The sequence below is a fragment of the Dromiciops gliroides genome, chromosome 3, assembly GCF_019393635.1.
Source record: "Dromiciops gliroides isolate mDroGli1 chromosome 3, mDroGli1.pri, whole genome shotgun sequence".
Lineage (NCBI taxonomy): Eukaryota > Metazoa > Chordata > Mammalia > Microbiotheria > Microbiotheriidae > Dromiciops > Dromiciops gliroides.
Genome location: NC_057863.1, coordinates 239,158,190 through 239,179,392, shown reverse-complemented (window position 1 = coordinate 239,179,392; position 21,203 = coordinate 239,158,190). Strand labels below are relative to the sequence as shown.

Sequence of the window (21,203 nt, the reverse complement as noted above, 5' to 3'; positions counted from 1 at the left end):
TTCAGGTTTTTATGGTTTATTTGGGGGTAGGAGGAGGTCCATTCAGAAGCAATCAAATCTGATTGGTCAACTTAATTGAAGGTAGGCTAGATAGTACTAGACCACACTCAACCTTGGGCTAATGCATATCCTCTTTCAAACAAATAAACTGAATAACCATTCACTGGAGGAGAGGTCCTTCTATCTAAACAAGGGTCTGTTTCCTTAGCAGGACACCAAGGTAACCTTCACTTCAGACCAAAGTTAATGGCCCTTAAGGTGGGTCAATCTTATCTTATCAAGATTCCTAGAGGATTATAGCCCAAACCAGGACCTAGGTGAGTTGACTTTATCTTTTCAAGAAGGATTTTGGAATGGGAGAAGTCAGGATTAAATCTCTAAGATATTAATTACAAATAATCCTTTCTCATAATGGACTGAACCCTCAAGATATTCATTACAAATAATAATTTCTCACCACACAAAACCAAAAATCCCATTATGAACAGCTTTTTTAAAAAGTACATGCTCAATTCAGCATGTAAATTCCAAAGTTATCTCATTCGTCCTGCTACCTGCCCTCTGAACCTTCTTCTGATCTCTTCTGTGTATTTTCTCCAAATATGTCACTGATGTTCTTCTCTTCCCTTATGTTTTCTCCATCTCAATTACTAACCTCTCTTCATCTCCCCTTAAATGTTTCACTTGTAACAACTGAATAAAGAAGGAACCAACTCCCCTCCCCTGTTCCAAACTTACCCCCTGCCCATGGCAGATGCTAAGAGCTGGCCTTCCTGGTTCTGGTCAACCATGTAGAACTTTTTGGTGTTTGCTTCATGCTATGTGTGACTCATCTGTGAGGGGCCTGCCCTGTCAGATGATGAAGCACTCCCAGTAAAGAACTGATGACTCAATAGACGAACCAAAGAAAGTAGCCATTACCTCTTTCTTGGCTATGACTACTGAAAGCAAAACGACCCCTGCTCAATAATTCTCTGGAACTCAGTTGCAATGTGTCAAAGGCTCATTTATTTTCACAGACCCCTTTTTAATTCCTAGTCCCTAATGTGAAATGGACCCTCCCCTTGTTCATCACTGGCCGATTACTTAAGGGTTACAATCTATGTGTGGAAAGGTAGCTAACCAGAATGCAATATTTTATTTTGTTTTATTTTATTTTGTGTGGGGTAATGAGGGTTAAGTGACTTCCTCAGGGTCACACAGCTAGTAAGTGTCAAGTGTCTGAGGCTGAATTTGAACTCAGGTCTTCCTGAATTCAGGGCCGGTGTTCTATCTACTGTGCCACCTAGCTGCCCTGGAATGCAGTATTCTTTTTTTTTTTTTTTTTTGAGAGGCAATTGGGGTTAAGTGACTTGCCCAGGGTCACACAGCTAGTAAGTGTTAAGTGTCTGAGGCCAGATTTGAACTCAGGTACTCCTGACTCCAGGGCTGGTGCTCTATCCACTGCGCCACCGAGCTGCCCCAGAATGCAGTATTCTTAACCCTAATTTCCATAATTATTTTTTGAGTTATTAGGTAATGAAGAGGGGACACAGGGACATCCCTTCAGTCCTCCTGGGAGAGGACCTGGTTGAGACCAACTCAAGACCATGTGACCTGTTTGCCTGAGGGAAGGAGAATTGAGACTTTTGTCCTCAAACAGGTCTGGGAGAGTATAATTTGAATGGTGGTAGTTATATTCTACTGGGAGGAGACCACTACTAATTTCCTCACAACTACTACATGTATCAAGTACTGCTTTGTGACTAGACTCCCATGAAGTCTTGAGGGAATGGGTGACATTTTGCTACTACTCTACTGTTGCCCCATATGGATTATAGACTTAAGTAGCTGAGTTTGTGCTCCTGCCAGGCTTTTTTGCTTTATGTTTTCTTTCCTGAGTATGTGAGAGAATATGGTTCTCAAGGTGAATGTGTTCAAAGTTGGAGGCAACCTCAAGAGTTTGAAAGGTCCTAGTGTGAATGAGAGAGGTATTCAGTTGTAGAAAATTCCAACAGTTAAATATAGAAATAACTAAGTGGAAAGTTCAGAGGTTAGACTTTATAGCAGAGTGATAATGTAGAACTCCGAGGCAAAATGCAAACTGTCCAATCAGAAATCCCACAAATTGCTTTATGTTCTGATGATGTTTAAATATCCTCTTAGTAGATTGTAACAAATTATAAATTGTTCACAAATTCTGTTCTATTTATAAATGCTTACAAATTCCCTGTGTTTAGCATCCCCTTTATGGGCAGGAATAAATTCCTGTCCCATTCTTGATTTATATTGGACATTTAGTATTTTTTTTTAACAACCCCTCCTCCCCCGTTTTGGAGAGGGCCTTGGATAACTCATAAGTAAAATTGTCCAAAAGAGTGTTATGGGGGAAGAAAGGACTAAAATGAGTCAAACAGTGAAAACAATGGAGCGACGTAATTCATTGGAGGTAAGACCCCTGTGAATGAACCAGGTCTATTCACATTCCTGGGTACAGAGGAACAGAACAGAATTCGTCTTTCCACTCCTCTGACACCCATCCCTTGCCATTTATTCTGTCTCTTAAGGGTAAATTAGATAATCAAACAAAACAAATCACATATTGCCCATGTCCAAATATGTATGTCTCATTTGCTGCAGATTCTTTTAATTAATTTTATTGTACATTTTGAAATCAGGGCCTCTTGAAGTTAGTTTGAACTGTGTACAAAGTGTGTACAAAATGAATTATCTGAACCAAAAAATTAGTATTACAATCCAACTGTTTGGATACAGAGGTCTTCAGAATGTTTCTTCTAAGATGAAATGCATATCAAATTCATTTCAAGGGATACATAATAAACATTGTTCGTTAAATAACTCCTCTGCTTCTGGAAAGCATAGGCCCAAAGGTGGAAACTCACTTTCCATTTATAATTTTAGCAAAGGGGAAAGGAATAGGTTTCTGACAGTTAAATCATTTCAGTTTTCAGAGTTCTGAGATAAACATTTAAATACAGTGAAGTTCTTCCTTGAAAGAGAATTAAACAGGTTTTCTTCAGTTAGGTAGGTATAGGGATTAGATTCCTGAGCTCCATGACAGAGGAAATTCTCCAAGGAGGCAAATCCTTCTTCTAATGCTAGTTGGCAACTTCCCTGCAGTGTATAGTCTTACAAAGTTGCCAGAGGTATTGAGACTTTAAGTGACTTGCCCAGACACATGAAGCCAATATGTGTCAGAGACAGTACCTGAAACCAAGTCTTTCAGATTTCCAGGTGACTTCCCTTCTCCCTTTGGCCATATTTCCTCTTTTTCACATAGGTATATTTTTCATATTTAAAACCACAACTCATCTCAATGTTATTAAATATTTGTTCAACACTATTTAGCACTACTTAGTGCTAAAAAAGTTATTTTTCAGAATACTATTTTTTAAAATTACTTTTTGGTAGTTAATGTTTAATCTAGGATTGGGACACAAGGTTTGTTATACCTTCCAATTCTGTTTCTAAAGAGACTCTTTCTAAAGAAAGTGCAATGTGTTGTTGTTTTTAATAAAAGAAACTTTAGGGGTTGGGAAGTGATAGGATTTGGATTTATTCTCTTAGCAATGATCTCAACAAATTTTGGCTTTTCTGGTCTAAGGGTTAGACATATCCCCCCCTCCCCAATGTGTAATCTTAATTTGCCATTACCCCAAACCCAGCTTTTCGAGTGAATAACCCAATCTCTCTGGAACTCAGTTTCCTCATCTGTAAAATGAGAGTATTGGACTAGATTGGCCCTAGAGTTCCTTCAAACTTCCGCTTCTTTAAGCGGAACTAAGGTAGGAAAATAAACTCACTTTACCTGTAGGTGATACAACTATCTTATCTGAAAAACTACAAGGCCTTAAGAAGAGAACCGAAAGAAGAAAAGGGACAAGAATGATGCTGGCCTGGATGACAATGAATTAGCATTGGAGGACAAAAGAGGGGGAAAAAATCTGCTTCTTTAGGAAAGGAAGAGGCTAGTCAATCAACTTGGTAAGGAAAATCAGTCCAGGTTGGGAGTGGAGACCAAAACAGACAAAACCTCATTCACATTCCACAGTCAGTGCCATTCCCGAGAGGAGGCCACTGACTCAGGGCTCAGATAGGAACACCACGTTTCTTGTTTTAGGGTGTGAGAAAGTTAAGCTCTGGGCCACGTAAAAGTGCATGCGAGTTCATCCCTCCAAGCGAGAGTTTTATGTGTATTTAGGCATACAATGGATTTTCTAATGAATTAGATTTTTGTCCAAACCAACCAACCCCCCAACAGCTGCTTACATTTCTGAGGCATCCCCTCTTGGCCTGCTTGCCTTCCCCTCCTCCCAGTCCCTTTAGAGGATACTCCAGGGCGCAACCGTCAAAGCAGCAGCTGGTCAGATTCCGTGCTTCTCGCCCGGGACTGAAACTCGGAGGGAAGGAAAGCCAGGAGAGGGAAGGCTGGAGTGTTTGGGGTTACCCACTGCTGCAGAGGCCGCGCCTTTCAGGGCGCGGCTCGGGGCTCCGCGCCAGCTGCTCGCCGCGGCCACCCCTCTTCTGCGCCCCTCGCGGGGCCCCGATTGGCTGGTGGAGCAGGCTGGGTGGGTCCTCTCCCAGCCTGAGCGGGAGCCTTACTAATAGCAGGCGGAGCGCCTCGCCCCTTGGCTGGCAGACTGGAAACTTAGCTGACTCTCCCCGCTGCTGTCATCTTCTGCACCCTGTGCCCCTCCCTACTCCACCCTCGTCCCCTTGCTCTCTAGAGGGGAAGGATCATCCACCCTCCCCTTCCCCGCGTCCCGGTCTCCGGATCTCAGGGGAGACTAAAGGAGCCCGTGAGCCCACAGACAGCTCTGTCAAACTTCTGAGGACTTGAGTGAACTTTCAGGGAGCAGGAAGACCATGGGGCGCTGGTTAGCAATGCCCCTTCTGCTTGTTCTTCTCGTCTGCTCTCTAGCTCCTGCTCGAGGTGAGAGGCCTTGCTCACCTCCATCTTTTGCCAGGGTTGGGGTGTGTGGGAGTCATAGCAGGGCCCTTTAGGATGGGGGAGGATTTAAAGACAGGGACGGTGGGCAGTCAGTCCCTTTTCTCTTGGAGAATTCTCTCAAAGCAGCCCTCCTGGGAGGGAGTTCTTGGGGGGATCCTGGGAAGGCTTGGGCGGGTGTGCGGAGATCCCTCTAGTGGAGTGCCCCTAGGGGCCCGAAGTAGCTGGAGGAGAGCCTCTGCTCCCACTTGGGAGAAGGGGGCTTGCTATCAGTGAGGTTCTACTTTAAGTTTTGCGAGCAGTCTTCTGAAAGAGAAGTGGAGAAAGCAGGCTTGTTTTTCCTCCCTTACTAAACAGAGTAGGATACATCAGCATTTGGGGGGGAGGGGGAGGGGGAGGGGTTGTGCGAAAACCTGTTTGCCATATGCGGCTTGCTATCCTCTTGTAAGCATTCTATACTCTTTGTAGTTAGTTTTGTCAGCGGGTAACTCACAACTTACCTCTAGGGAAAAATCCCTGGGAGGCAAGTTTAGCAAAGAACTGGTTAGGTCTTTATTGGTTGCCTATGAAGTTATTAAATGAGCTAGCGGACCACTGAATTGTAGCCTGGCCCTTGGTCAGAACTAGTTACTTTTTCACTATGAAAATCTTGAGACTCTAAAAAAGGATAGTGGGCCTCTTTAGTAAACAAGACCATTATTTTCAAGAGGAGAACTATGTTTTTCTCCCAGGATGCAGTAGAAAAAGGTTTAACAGACATTTACACGAAAATTCATTGCAGAATAGCTAAACATTGATATTAGTGATTCAACTTGTGGTTACTAAAAGATGGCCTTTGGATATGCATATGGATAAGGTAGGTAGAATTGGTAGCTAGTGTTTTGGAAGTAGAAATAAGTGATAATAATAAAAAAATAATAAATAAAAAAGGGAAGGTAGCATACATATTTATGTAATATATGTGAATATATATAGGACATATATAGTATACATATTCATACATCCATATATATGTGTATGTGCATGAGTCTATACATATGTATATACATAAAGAAAGTGATACACACATTTGATAAATGAGGTTTTTGCAAATCTCTTTTTTCTCTGGAAGTAGTGTTATACTTCCAAGTAGTGTTTTTAAAAATCCAGATGGCTTTTAAGTTTCTTTCAAATATGTGTCTGCCTGCTGAATGAAGGTAAAGCTTGGAAAAGTTCCATAGAAGTTTTCACAGTTTCTTGTTGGAATGTTAGCCATGTGGTATTTAAGCATTGGGAGTCCAAGCTTGGAACCATGTTTTTAGTGAGTATTTTAAAAAGAATTCACAGAAGATGAGGTACTCATTTTGTGTGCTTTTTATTTTAAGTTGAAGGTTGGGTGTTTTTTAAGATTTATGGAGATGGGAAAGAAGAGAGAAGGTGCTAGATGCACAAGAGCTTTAGGATTTTTTTCATAGCTTCCTGCCCCACCTTTTGTTTGAATGTCCTTCCTAGTCAGCTTTGGGTCCTAAAAGGAAATTGATTATTGCAACAAAGTAAAACCAGTATGGTATCCACTATTCTCTCACTTCGTGTTTCATATATCTGGTGGTATATGTTACTTTTGAAGTGCTTAATCCTATCCTTGTGCCCAAGAATAAATCACTTCAGAGCACAGATATTTAAGGAAGTAATATTTCTGCTCATGGGTGTGTCTCTAGTAGTGGTTGGATATTTTAAATAGAAACATTTATATAAAGAAAGGAGTGAGGTGTAAAACATTTTGATCTCTTGGATCCTTATTCCTTCTAAAACATAGGGATGGACTGAGGTTCAGGAAACCCTCAAGTTACAATGAGTAAAATATTATCTAATTTATATTTTAAATAGGAAACATCATTTCCCATAACACTTAGACGTGGTGACTAGAATCTGACTATCTCATAGAAGTCTATTTAGCTACTAATGTAATTTGATTAGGGTACTGATTGTACCTTTCTGAGTTGTGGATTCTAGTAATGTGGAATCAAATGGTACAGGATAACAACAATGAAAAAAAAAAACAACCCAGAATATCATAGATTTTCATGGATTCTGTTTTTTGGGGAAAAAAAAAAGGTTTCCAAGTTTTGCCAAAATAGATCTCATGGCAGCATTAGTGAATGGTTTTGTTCATTTGTTTGTTTTGTTTTTGTTTTTGTTTTGTAGGGGGTAGGTAGGCAGTAGACTGTAAGTCTTCCTAAGTGTGTGGGTGGTGGCCTACAGAAAGAAAAGGGCATTTGCTGCAGCCTGCGGAAACCAGTGTTCAGAAATCAGCAAACCTACAAAATCAGGACTTGATTTATTGCTGTTTCTAATTTATTTGTTATTGCTAGCTTTGTTTACTGTTGTCTAGACTTAAGATTTTGAAAATAATAATGCAGATTAAACTTAAAAGTGTGTTGTGTCTTCTGTACAGATATCCAGTTAAACATTTACCAGAATACTCCTGGTTGCAAAATCAGAAAAACTTCTGAAAATAGGAATTTGAAGCGGTCAATCCAGGGTCAATTATTGATTCACTGGTAATGATGTGACCCAATTTCTATGCTGTGTCATTTGGACTAGACCAGATTGTCTATACAATTTAAGAACATGTTAACTAAGTAAAAACTAATTAATAACATGAGACCCCTCTTGTGTGCTTTCCTTACTTTAATCAAGTCTTGTCATGTTTTTAATATCTTCTTCCAACAATGTCTCTCTTGTGTCAGGCAAAGCTGGAGAAATCCTAAGATGTAATTGCCATTATATTTTTGAAAAGGAAGAAGAGATTTTAAAATATTGTACTCAACAGATAATTTGCTCTAAACTATTAATATACACTAATGATTGTGGTAACAATTCATGTTTTCACTGACTTGGTGCGTTTCCTTTCCTCTCCCTCTTTAATTTCTTTATAAGGTCACCTTCATCCTGGAAATGTATTTTAGTATTTGTTTTCTTCTTGGGAAGAGTGCTTTTTTCTTTTTCTTTCATATAAAGATCAAAATTTCTAGTTGAGGGCTGTCATTTAGATGAATTAAGTTAAATGTGACCAATTAGTGCTTTATGCAATGCAGAATTTATATAAACTCTGACAGTATTTTATCACTGATACAGAATGAATATTCTTTTATAACTTAAAAATCAATAACTCTATAAAATTATTTTTCCACATTATGCATTTTTCAAGGTAACATCCCATAAACTTTTGGGAAAGTGATGCTTCTTGTTACAGAGATTTTCCATTAATTATTAACAACTTTAAATGTTGTACATAAGTTGTACATAGAGTAAGAGCTACCTAATAAAGTGGTGTGGTACAGTGTCCAACCTTTCCTATAAGACCTGAATTCAAATCCTTGTTCTGCCATTTACTTCTACTCTCTAGGTCTCAGTTTCCTCATGTGTAAAATGAGAAGATTGGGCAAGATGGTCTCCCTCCAAGTTCCCTTCCAGCTTTTTATCTATTGTCCTAATACTTTTCTAAATTTTTAACTAAAACTTTATAGAATAGCAACTCTTATGCTTTTGGTACCACTTCTCAATGAGTGAGTGGGGGAAGTTCCTGGAGACTAGCTGCCAGATTTTTTTATTAGACATGTTTCATATATAAGATAAATCTTCACCAATTTTTCTTGATTAAATATAGGAATTATTATATAATTAAGGAGATCCCAAAAGATTATTTTGGGTTTGAGGGAACCTTTAAAGGAAACAAAGATGATTCAAATATACATGTGTGTATCACCTATTAGAAGGGAATGTTTTAAGATTCTAATCCCTATGTTAGATCACACACTGCAATATTATTTATGGAAACCAATTTTACTGACTTTATAATAGTAAATTTTTATCCAGGTTTAAGTTAGGAATGACTTCTCAGTCTATAGGTATGCCTTTGAAACACTCAGTATCAGTCATGTGCATCAATCCTCCTGGTTGCACAAATCATATAAGCGTATCCCTGTTAGGAAACATAACTTCCTTTTTCCTCTCTCAATTAGATTAAGATTTCTGCTATCTCATCTCCCATCAATCACAGAATCTCAAAAGAAATGGTCTTTTGGCATAGCTTTTCTTTTTTTCAAATGATTATTTATTTAAAGTTTTGAGTTCCAAATTCTATCCCTCTCTCATTCCCTCCCTCCCTCCCCTGCCCCCTCCCTGAGGTGGTAAGCAATCACATATAGGTTCTACATGTTGGAGTAGCTTTTCAATAGACCTATGTCTTAAAGAATTAACCAATTAATCCTTATCTCTTGGAAGTGCAAGGCACATATAATTTTGGGAATGCTTACTAAAAATAGACTAACAGGCTCTTTATATCAGAGAATAAATCACTAAAGTTGAAATGGAACATTGTCATGTCTGAGAGAAATTCTCCTTAACCTATACAACCCAAACTATCCTTGTACTGTAGTAATGCCATTTTTTATTACTGCAATTTGAACAGTCATCTGTTTAAACGTGTTGCTTGTTAATCAAAATATGTAGGGAAGACTGAACAAAGAGTGTATCAATTGCAATAAGATTATACTGTCATAAAATTATCAAAATGTATATTGTAATAAATAGAATGGTGGACTGGGAATTAGGAAGACCCATATTCTAATCCTGCCTCTGACCCCTTGAGCAAGTCTCAACTTCTAAGTTCATTTCCTCATTTGTAAAAAATGGAAACAATAATACTTATAGTATTTGTTCCCAAATTTATTGTGAAGAATAAATGAGATAATGAATGCAGGACATTTTAAAATTTTAAAGTGATATATAAATATGAGTTTAAAATGACCATATTATCATTACTTGCAAAGAACAAATTTATCAACACCGTCTTTTAAGGTAAATGGTATAAGTCAGATGGCCTTTCGATTATGTCAGTAATTTAATATTTACCAATATTTACCAAAATATTGTTTGTCCAGTCAATAAAAATCATTTATTTATTAAGCACTGCTGTGGCATTGTGCTAGAGAATGGAGATACAAAGATAAACAAAAAATAGTCCCTTCTCTCAAGAAGCTTAAATTTTAAGAGAATAGGGGGACAACTTGTACACATATGTATATAACATACACATGCATACACATGTATATATGTATATACAAAGTAATGGGGAAGGGGACAGCTAGGTGGCACAATGGATAAAGCACTGGCCCTGGATTCAGGAAGACCTGAGTTCAAATATGGCCTCAGACACTTGACACTATCTGTGTAACTCTGGGCAAGTCACTTAACCCTCATTATCTGCCAAAAAACCCCAAACAACAAAGTAATGGGGGAACTAGCTGCTGGAGATGATAAAGGAAGGACTTGTATAGTAAATGAGGCATAAGCTGAGTTTTGGAGGAAGCTAGAGATATTGAAAAGGTGTTCATTCCAGGCATGGCAGACAGCCTGTGTAAAATAAATGGAGATGTGAGTGTCAAATGTAAAGAACAGCAAACAGGCAAATTGGAATGGATAATGAAGTCTGTGAAAAGGAAAGGGCTAATGTATAGGTAGAAGCCAGATTGGAGATGGAGGGAGACAAGCTTGGGAGACCGGTTTGGAGGCTATTGTGATATTTCAGGCAAGAAATAAAGGATTGAATTAGGGTGGTGGCCCAGTGAGTAGAGAAAAGGACATCTGAACTAGGGTGGTGGTTGTTTGAGTGTCCAGTGATAGTAGAGATACTGTGTCAGTAGAAGAGATTCCTTCTTTTGAGAGTCAGCTATGTAATGGAAAGAGTGTTAGACATGAAGACAGGAAATCTAGGTTTAAATCCTTGTTCTGACAATTGCAGTCCATGTGGTTCACTTAATCCCTCAGCCTCAGTTTTTTCTCTGTAAAATGAGACTAATATAGTATCATTGTCAGATAAATACTATAGAAACATGAATAATAATAGTGACATTATTTGTAATGTTCATGGGATCATAGATTTAAGGTTGGAAAAGGCCTCATATCCATCAAATCCTGTCTTCTTATTTACAGTTAAGGAAACAGACCTAGAGAGTTTAAATAACTCTTTCATTGTCACACAGTAAGTGATGAAGTCAGGATTTGAATCCAGGTTTTTCTGCTCCAAATCAAGAGTTCTTTTCCAATTTATATACTGCCTACTATGTGGCAGGCACTTTTGCAAATACCTCATTTCCTCCTCACAACAACCCTTCAAGGTACTATTATTATCTCCATTTTATAGTGGAGGTAACTGAGGCATACAAAGGTAAAGGGTTGTGTTGAGGACCACACCACTAGTGAGTATCTGAGACTAGATTTGAACTCAGGTCTTTCTGTTTCCAGGCCCAGTGCTTGATCCATTGTGCCACCACCTGCCTTTAGGAAGTAGGAGGTATCATGTTGTAGTAGAAAGGGCACTAAACTAATTGTCAAGAGAGCTAATTTCCTGTTACACCTCCCCCATTAACTCTGACTTACTGTGTGACTTTTACCTTTCTGGCCCTTCATTTCTCAAAGGAGAGTTGGAATAGATAGTATTTAAAATCCCTGTCTTATAAATCTAAGTAGAATACTGTTTACATGTTTGGAATAGGATATGGTAGAGGAATTTAATACAGTGTTGGTACTCAACAATTATATTATGAAGAATAGCTCAGAAAAGTATAATGTAACATGATATGAGGCATGTTATGGACAGTATAAATATCTCCTTTGTTTCTTGATTAAGAATACAGAGGGGGCAGCTAGGTGGCGCAGTGGATAAAACACTGACCCTGGATTCAGGAGGACCTGAGTTCAAATTTGACCTCACACACTTGACACTTACTAGCTGTGTGACCCTGGGCAAGTCACTTAACCTTCATTGCCCCACAAAAAAAAAATACAGAGAAGCATGAGAAGACATATGAATTAATGCAAAGTGAAGCAAGAAATATGAAAAAAATATACAGAATGACTACAATAATGGAAATAAATAAATGCAAAGAACAGGAACAAAATAATCAAATGTGAAGGATTGTATAGTAATAATGATCCAAACTTGACCACAAAGAAGATATGAAAAGTCAAAATCTCATCTAACAAAGATGCATAGTCAAGTAAAACAAATTCCCACATTCTTCCTGTCTAAAAATGTATATTTTGTTCTAAATTTGAATCCATCATCTCTATTCCAGGAGGGGGGTACCCTAGATCTTCATCAGTACCTTGGTATTGCGATTGGACACAGAATTGATCAGAGATCTTATGTTTTTTAAAGTTGTTGTCTTTATAGTGCTAATATAAAATTGTTGTACTGGTTCTCCTCATTTCATTGTATAAGTTCATGTCTTTCTAGGTTTCTCTGAACCCATCCTTTTCTTATGGCACAATGGTATTCCATTACAGACATTTAGTTTATTCAAACTTGTTGAATCACTGAAATAAAAATATATTGTATGTGTGGGGACAATAAATTTGTACTGAAAGCCTAGTAGGAGTAAACACTCAGGAAACAACTAGAAAACAGTTAAGCACTAACCTTTCTGGTACTGGCCATAAGTACATGGGACAGATTAATGCAGTTCTGCATAATTGGGGAAAGCTAGGAATAGGTAAGACTTGAGCTGCATCTTGAATAACAGGAAGTTTTAAGATCTCAAATGGGAAGGATGGGGGACATTCTATATCCTGAGTAAATGCTGTGGAGGATATTGGTTAATTATGACAAATAAATGGAAACATTTGTGTTGAGGTTAGTCAGAGAACCTAACTAATATGAGGAAAAGCCATATAAGAACAAACAGAATATATCCCTTCCTGAAAATGTACAAATCTAGGTTTGGTGTGATGTAGCCAACTGTACTTGGTGCAGAAGAGAGTGTTATCAAAGCTTGTTTAGGGTTAGACTTCCAAAGGAATGTCTGTTGTTCATCATTTTGAGGATGGATCTTAAGTCATTTAGGGTAAGACAGCTGAATCAGCTGTCCTTGTGGTGTTTGGTTTTATTTCTTAATAATAATTTTCTCTGGGCTCTCTGTCAGGAGTTACATTATTGTGATTACTGCTGTTACAAAGAAAGCGGTGCCTAGAATATTGTTAAGGGCTAAAATTCTAGCTAAACTGTCTAAAATATCTAATGAGTGGTCGCCAATCAATTACAAGCTTTAGCAAGAGTTAGACTTTTAAGCATTTATTAAGGAGAATAAGAATTTGGTAAAGAGAGAGAGAAAGGCCTAGATTCCTATCTATTAAAGGGAGAGCACATTTCTAGCTCCCTTCTCCGCCAGCGTCCTCAGGAAAGAGCCCCAGAGTCAGCGCCAGTCTCTTCCTTCCTCCTCCCACTAGTCCGCGTCACTTCCTCCCGCCAAAGAAAAGACTCCTGGTCTTGCCCTCAAAGACCTTCGCTTCATGGGCAGAACTCTTCTACAGTAAGTATCCAGCAGGTGGCGTCATTCCAATCGTTACAGTCCCCCCTGTTGTTCCTCAAGAAACAAAATGTTTCCTTGACGGAACAGTAAAAAGAATATAATAACTATTGCTAACTAATAATATGTGAACAACAATATAGAAAAGGAAGAGAGGAAAGTTTTGTCCAGAGGGGCGATTTTTTTTGTCCTCATGAACCAACGCTTTGACATTAGTCTTGCAAAGGGAGGGCCTCTGCAGAGAATACATGTTACAGATGGTGTATATTATAACAGAAAGAGAAAAAAAAACAACAAAAACAACAAATCAAAACTGTTCATTTAAAGTCTCTGAAAGTCTTTTCTTAGATGTCCTCTAGGTGTAGTCATGGAATGGAAGTCTTTTCAGGGGTTGATGTGTGGATGCTGGTAATCAGCCAGGAAAACTTCCTACAAAATTGAGCTTAACACAACTTTAAAATAGCTTTGTCAATAATCAAATCAAACAATGAAAGTTCTCAAAAACATGTCTAAGGGAATACAGAATCTTAGTTGTTAACACGTGAAACATATAATAAAACAAAAATTGAAACATTCTTTAAAATTATAATATTACTATAGTCCCCCCTTATGGAGGGTAATTGAGAAGACAATTGCTGCAATATTACTTAATAAAAATAATTTTTATCTTTGTTTTATCACTTTTTGCATCATCTGCCTAATTATCCTCATGCCATTATGAGAAATTAAAAAATCTAATATAATTGGTAACAGGTGTTAAGGCCAAATTCAACACTGTATTTATCATGACACCTGAGATAATTATGGGGGTTACCATAAAAGAACAGAGAAATGATGGGATATGAGCATTCCCACACTTGAGCAATATATACTGCCCATGCAGTATGCCAGGTTTAAAATAGGTGGATGGAATATATGTCCATGCCACCGAACATATTGGAGGAAACTGAGTCAGACTTAATCAGATGCATGGGATTGAGATGTCCATGGCATCAGGCATATAGGAGGGAGCATAGAAGCCAGGTGTAGGAGTGAGATGGGTGGGATGAATACTTCCAGCCATCTGTACAATATTGTGGGGAAAAATAAAATAAAATATTAAACCAAGAGAATCCAACCTCAACATTAGTCAAAAGCTGTTCCCTCGGCCATACCTTGACTTCATGCATTTCTCCCCTCATGTGACAGTTCAGTGTCTGCTCTTGCATGTATTCCTCTTGTGATTGGATGGCATCTTGGCCAACTGGCATCTGATAACTCAGAATAAAGGCAATTAATGTCTTAAATGATAAGTTCCCATAATCCAAGTCTCATATGGATTTAAAAATTGAGGATAATAAATGATTGCAAAAAATGTGAATACATCTTGACTCAGAACACAATATATAATTATGCAACAATTTCAAATAATACCCCTTTTTTAACTTAATATACAATTACTTTTTTGAAAAATCTGAACATATTTAAATACAAGTTAAAGCACAACACAATCTCAAAGACAACTTTTACAAATGTTCCTCTCTTTTTTTTTTTTGGAATATGCTTATCAAAAATAATACTTCTAGAATCAATTTACACTTGCCATGGCAAACAATTTGCCAGGGAAATGCTTTAAAGAGTTTGATCAAATAATCAGTTGAGAAAAAATAGCAAAAACAAATAACTCAGAATATGGGAGCACAATACTCCTAGAATTAACATTGTATTATGAAATCAAAACCATGTTTCAAAATTAGATAGATGAATGAATAGAAGAAAATACACGTGGAATAATAAAAGACAATGAAATTCAAACTAGGGAAATCTAAATGAATATGAACTTAATATTAATAAGAGTATTACAAAATATAAACTTGATCGCATGACTATAAAAAGCTTTTACAAATATTCTCCTTGTTTTAGAAACTAAGTATAAGACACAATCTCAAAAGCATTAAAATCTCTATGAAAATAAACCTATACCATTAATTTCAAAATGTATATATAATAGCACAGAAATCCTATGTAACCTCTGAACTGATACTATCACTCTGAGTGAATTCAGAACACTTTTGATTCTGATATCTAAAATCCCCAATACTCATATCAATATCTTGCTGTTTACTTCTACATTTCTGTAAAATATATACCCTTCCATGGCAAAAGAAGCGGAGTCTTGAACTATGTTGATGATTGTCATTCTTATTCGGCTTAAGTTTTTCTTCTTTAACCCCTCTATATTGTCTGTCGGGCTTTTCACCATACAAATGCTTTATAAGATTACTAATTAAAGACAAAAGCAGGTTAGCAAAATTATGAACAAAACGAGCATATCTGGAATTTAAAGAGTTTTCTAAGATTGTCTCAAAAGCACAGCCAGGCCGGGGAAGGGCTGAGCCTGAAGCTGCAAATGCAGGTAGAAAAAGTTGAGCATGCACATCAGATCTCTGGACTTCCCAGGCAGGGGAAGCTATGGGCTTGGCCATAGGAGGAGTAGAGGGTGGGGTCTGGAGAGGAGGGGAGGGACCAGAGCAATTTGAATCAGACTTGATTTTGAACTCAGGCCTGGATTCCTCTTCTCCTACTTTGCCTCCAGGCACTAGGGAATTAAAAGCTTCTAGAGGGTGGGTCATTGCCTCCAGGCATGCAAAATTAGAGCAACAATTAGTGTTAGAACTGGGAAAAGCTGCAGGAATCTCTTCAGGTTTCTCTGAAAAAGCATGGTTGGGAGAGGGAGAGATATTTCCTTGTGTGAGTAAGTTGCTGGCTCTTTTTTTTTTTTTTTAAATTTTTTTTTAGTGAGGCAAAATTGGGGTTAAGTGACTTTCCCAGGGTCACACAGCTAGTAAGTGTTAAGTGTCTGAGGCCAGATTTGAACTCAGGTACTCCTGACTCCAGGGTCGGTGCTCTATCCACTGCGCCACCTAGCCGCCCCTAGTTGCTGGCTCTTTTAACAAAGATAAAAAGAAAAATAGAAAATCCACAAAAACAAAGCATTAACATGATCTTATCTCCCATTTGTCTGGTTAAACAGACTAAAATAAAAAATAGGGTAATTAGGGAGTTTAAAAGGTCCATTCGAAAAAATTTAAAGGAAAACATAGCCAGTACACCAGTACTTAGCAGTTAAAGGGAGAGGGAGGGGAAATTTCTTACCCAACCAGAAGATCAGAAGAAGACTGAGGTTTAGCTTTCCTCTTCGTGGTCAGCCATCTGTTAAGGGCTAAAATTCTAGCTAAACTGTCTAAAATATCTAATGAGTGGTCGCCAATAAATTATAAGCTTTAGCAAGAGTTAGACTTTTAAGCATTTATTAAGGAGAATAAGAATTTGGTAAAGAGAGAGAGAAAGGCCTAGATTCCTATCTATTAAAGGGAGAGCACATTTCTAGCTCCCTTCTCTGCCAGCGTCCTCAGGAAAGAGCCCCAGAGTCAGCGCCAGTCTCTTCCTTCCTCCTCCCACTAGTCCGCGTCACTTCCTCCCGCCAAAGAAAAGACTCCTGGTCTTGCCCTCAAAGACCTTCGCTTCATGGGCAGAACTCTTCTACAGTAAGTATCCAGCAGGTGGCGTCATTCCAATCGTTACAATATGCCATGTATAGCTTCATAAAGGCCCCTTTTAGGGGCTTTGAGTTTATTTATTACAGAACTATAATCAGGACTACTTTTTCCCTGTATTTCTTGAAAAATCAGTGTAGACTTTATATCTAGTTACCTTTTGTGGGGAGAACCCTGGCTGACTGGACATGAGCTTTATCCCCTATCAGATGGAGAGGAAGGCTGGTCTATGGTCCCCTCTGTGAGCCTCTCAGGGCTGCTGCTTTTGTGGAGGGGATGTGGGTAGCTGCTAGACTGTGCAGAAACTAGCCATTGTTCATGGGAAGGCAGTGCTTCCTTCAAGTGCAGTGAGGCTAAGAGCCTGAGAAAGGGAGCCAGGGCCATAGCCTCTGTGTGGATTCCCAGGTGGCTAGCTGCTTTTGTGTTCTCATATCCCAGGGATCTTTGATTTCCCTGAAATTTGCTTTCCCAGATATCTCAGTTTAGTGTGGTGGGTCTTGTGTATGAGGAAATATGACTTCAGGGCCTGGGAATTCTCTGTAGTCTGGGTTGGGGTGATAAGAGCCTGGACTTCTCTTGGATAAGGCTAGAATGGGATCTGGAGGGCCATGCTGTCTCAGGAATGTCTCTCTTCCCCCTGTAATTGGCGCCTTTTATTTTCTGTCCCTTAAAGCGTAACACTCCTGGTTTCAAAAATTTTCCTGCTGACCAGTAGTGGGAATAAGATTGGGCAAGGATGATTGGTGTCAAGAGGTAAACTGAAAGACACACTGGAAGGTGGGTGCCTCTTGGGCCAGATTTTTGTCCTGAGTAATGAGAACAAGGACTGCTGCTTTGCAATCACAATTCCTCCAAAGGCAGGCCTAATTTCAACAGGCTGAAAGAAGGATGTCCTAGGAGTCAAGACCCCGGGTTCTAGTTTCTCTTCTGATAATTAACCCAGGGCTTCTGTTCTGTGTCCCTCCCTCCCCCAGTATAATATTATGGGTTTATGAAAGTTGGTCTATGAGGTCTCTTAAGGCTCAAACAATTCAAGTTTGAGATTTGGACTCTACTTGATGTTGTTTCAGCTTAATCTCAGTTTCAATGAAATAGGAAGGAATATTCCTCTGCGACCTTGGAAAAGTCCATTTTTGTCACTGCTTAGCATCAATTTCCTCCTCTATAAAATTATTACATTCAATTAAACAGTCCCTAAAGTCCTCTCCAGCTAGAATATGATGCTTCCCCCCTTTAACAATCATTTTAAAAAATTGAGCTCAAAATTTTCTCACCCCATATAGCCCCTCCCTTACCCATTAAGGAGGCAAGCAGTATCATACCCATTATACATGTGAGGTCATGAAAAATATTTCCTTATTCCATATGTTACCAAAAAAAGCAAGAATAAAGAAAGTGAAAAAATCTGCTTCAATTTATTTTATTTTTTTTGCTGAGGCAATTGGGGTTAAGTGACTTGCCCAGGCTCACATAGCTAGTAAGTGTCAAGCATCTGAGGCCGGATTTGAACTCAGGTCCTCCTGATTCCAGGGCCAGTGCTCTATCCACTGCACCACCTAGCTGCCCCAAATCTGCTTCAATTTGCACTGAGGGTTCATTGGATCTCTCTCTGGATGTGGATGACATTTTCCATCCTATGTCTTTTAGAATTGATTTGTATCATGTATTGATCAAAGTAGCTAAGTGTTTCACAGTTGATCATCATTACAATATTGCTGTTACTGTGTACAATGTTCTCCTGGTTCTGCTCACTTAACTTTGCATCAGTTCATATTGAGGTTTTTCTAAAACTATCCCTTTCACCATAGCACAATAGTATTCCATTACAATCATATACCACAATTTGTTCAGCCATTCCCCACTTGATAGGCATCGCTTCAATTTCCATTTTTTTTTTTGCCACAACAAAAACTATTTTTATATAAATGGGTCCTTTTCCTTTCTCTTTGATCTCTTTTGGACACACACCTAGTAGCTGGGCCAAAGTATATGTACAGTTTTACAGTCTTTAGGGCAGTTCCAAATTGTTCTCCAGAATGGGTGGACCAGTTCACAACTATACCAATAGTACATTAGTGTACCTATTTTTCCATATTCCCTCCAGCATTTGTCATTTTCTTTTTCTGTCACATTAACTCATCTGATGGGTGTGAGGTAGTACCTCAGAGTTGTTTTAATTTGCATTTCTTTAGTTATCAGTGATTTTTAGTAATTTTGACCATTTTTAATGTTATGATAATTTTTTACCATGGTCTGAAAACTGTTTATTCATGTCTTTTCACCATTTATCAACTGGAGAATAGTTCTTATGTTTATAAATTTTGCTCAGTTCCCTCATATTTGAGAAATGAGACCTCTATCATAGAAATTTGCTATAAATCCCCGCCTCACCCACCCATTCCTGGCCTTCTTGCTAATTTTCGCTGCATTGGTTTTGTTCATGCAAAAACCTTTTAATTTCATGTAGTCAGAATTACCCATTTTATCTCCTGTAATCTTGTTTTATCATTAACTCTTCCTTTATCCATAAATCTGACAGATAATTTTTATCCTGCTTTCCTAATTGAACATAATACTTTGAAAGTTTGATGTAGGTATTGCTTGCAAGTTCTTTTTTAGTCTATATTCTCCCTTTCTGGCCTCACCAAAATAAAATATAGCAGTTATTTGTATGTTTATCTCCACTTTTTCCCTCCTTCCATGAATCTGGATTCTTAGATGTCAAGTGTGAAGGAATAATTGGCCTTAGCACTTAATTATTAAGAATAATTCTTTAAAATATGAAGCTACCCAGTAGCTTTTTCCTCTGGTGTGTGTGTGTGTGTGTGTGTGTGTGTGTGTCTGTGTCTGTGTATGTCTGTTTGTCTGTTTGTCTGTTTGTTTGTCTAGGGAGTAAGGGAGCCTTCCCAGCAGTAGCCCCGATTTTCTACTCATTAGAGCTGGGAGTTAATGCCCCATAACTGATTCCTTTCCCTTCTCTCTTACTCCTCAATGGGACAGTATTTGTTATTCCCTCTTCTTACCTAAGGATGCCTTTTGTTCCAATTGTCCAGAAGGTTATTTGTAGTACTCACTCCGAATTTTTAGAAATCTTATTTTTGACTTTGGTTATACGACCACCTTAGAAAGGGAGTATTTGGGATTTCTATGTTAAAATGTAAGTATAGAAGCTTATGTATTTAAAAGGTTATTTTGGAAAGCAGTGGGGCTTCCTCAGGGTTATGCCACCCTTAATGATCAAATGGGTTTTATAATATAATTATTATAGAATTAGAACTGGAAAGGATCTTTGGAGACATTTAGCAAAACCCTTTTATTTTGTAGATGAGCAAACTGATGCCCAAAGGGGTTACATGGTTTGCCCAAAGTCATGAAGCTCTAAGTGTCAGAGCCAGGATTTGAAAATTAACTTAGGTCTTCTGACCACAAATTTAGTGCCCTTTTTGACACCATTAATAATCCTCAACCACCTATCACACTTTCTGTGACTCAGTTTCTTTATCTATAAAATGAAAGAATTAGCCATTGTTACCAGGGTTCCATCCTGAGACTAAATCTATTGAACTATGACCTCAATGAGCTAGAGTACTTTAATGCTCTTGGTCCTACTTTGTTAGTGTCCAGGTCATGTGTCTTCAAGCTAGCTAGCATCCTGTTGGCCTCAGTTATCCTTTCAGGTTCAATTAATCCCTTACATCCTGACACTGAAGCTTGACTTTGATGTGACATATGATAATAATAGTAATAATAACAACAAATGAGGCACCATGATCTGGTGGATGGGGAGCTGACCTCATATTCAGAAAGATCTGGGTTCACACCTCTGACATCTCAGGGCTCCAGTATACTATCTAAGACTCCCAATAGCTTGCAAAAAAGATATGAATTGGTAGAGGGATTTTCCTCACTGGGATTTCTCTATAGCAATAAAATCTAAAATCTGGTCTTTAAAACAAATAAACAAGCAAAGCCTTAACTATTTAGATAATGCTCTAAGATGTTCAATTCACTTTACACATGTTGGAAAGAGTGTTGAATTTTGAGTCAAGAGTCAAGCATCACCACTATCTAGTCATTAGAATTTTCTTCTGATGAGCCATTGGATTTTTATTACTATAGTGAAATCCTAGTGATGAAATCCCTCTGCCAATGCAGACAGACATCTGTTCTGCTAGTTACTGATAGTTGCCTGAAGCTCTGAGATGTCAGAAGATTAGAATTCAGGTTTACCTGAATATGAGGCCAGCTCCCCATCCACTAAGTCATGATGCTTCTTGGCAATAATAATAATAATAGTTGTTGTTGTTGTTACTATTACTGGTTAATAATACTAATAGCTAGCATTTATATGGCACTATCAGGTTTGTG

At 38.2% G+C, this 21,203-nt stretch overlaps 1 protein-coding gene across 2 annotated transcripts in view; it reads left to right on the top strand.

Annotated features, from left to right (window-relative positions):
• The first annotated feature begins 4,638 nt into the window (after window positions 1-4,638).
• Window positions 4,639-21,203, top strand: part of CD99 (CD99 molecule (Xg blood group)) — a 64,938-nt gene continuing 48,373 nt past the window's right edge. For both annotated transcript variants that reach the window (XM_043995033.1, XM_043995034.1), the window contains exon 1: window positions 4,639-4,933. In XM_043995033.1, coding sequence (XP_043850968.1) covers window positions 4,867-4,933 — 67 coding nt within the window. In that variant the 5' untranslated portion in view covers window positions 4,639-4,866. The remainder of the gene's footprint in view (window positions 4,934-21,203) is intronic.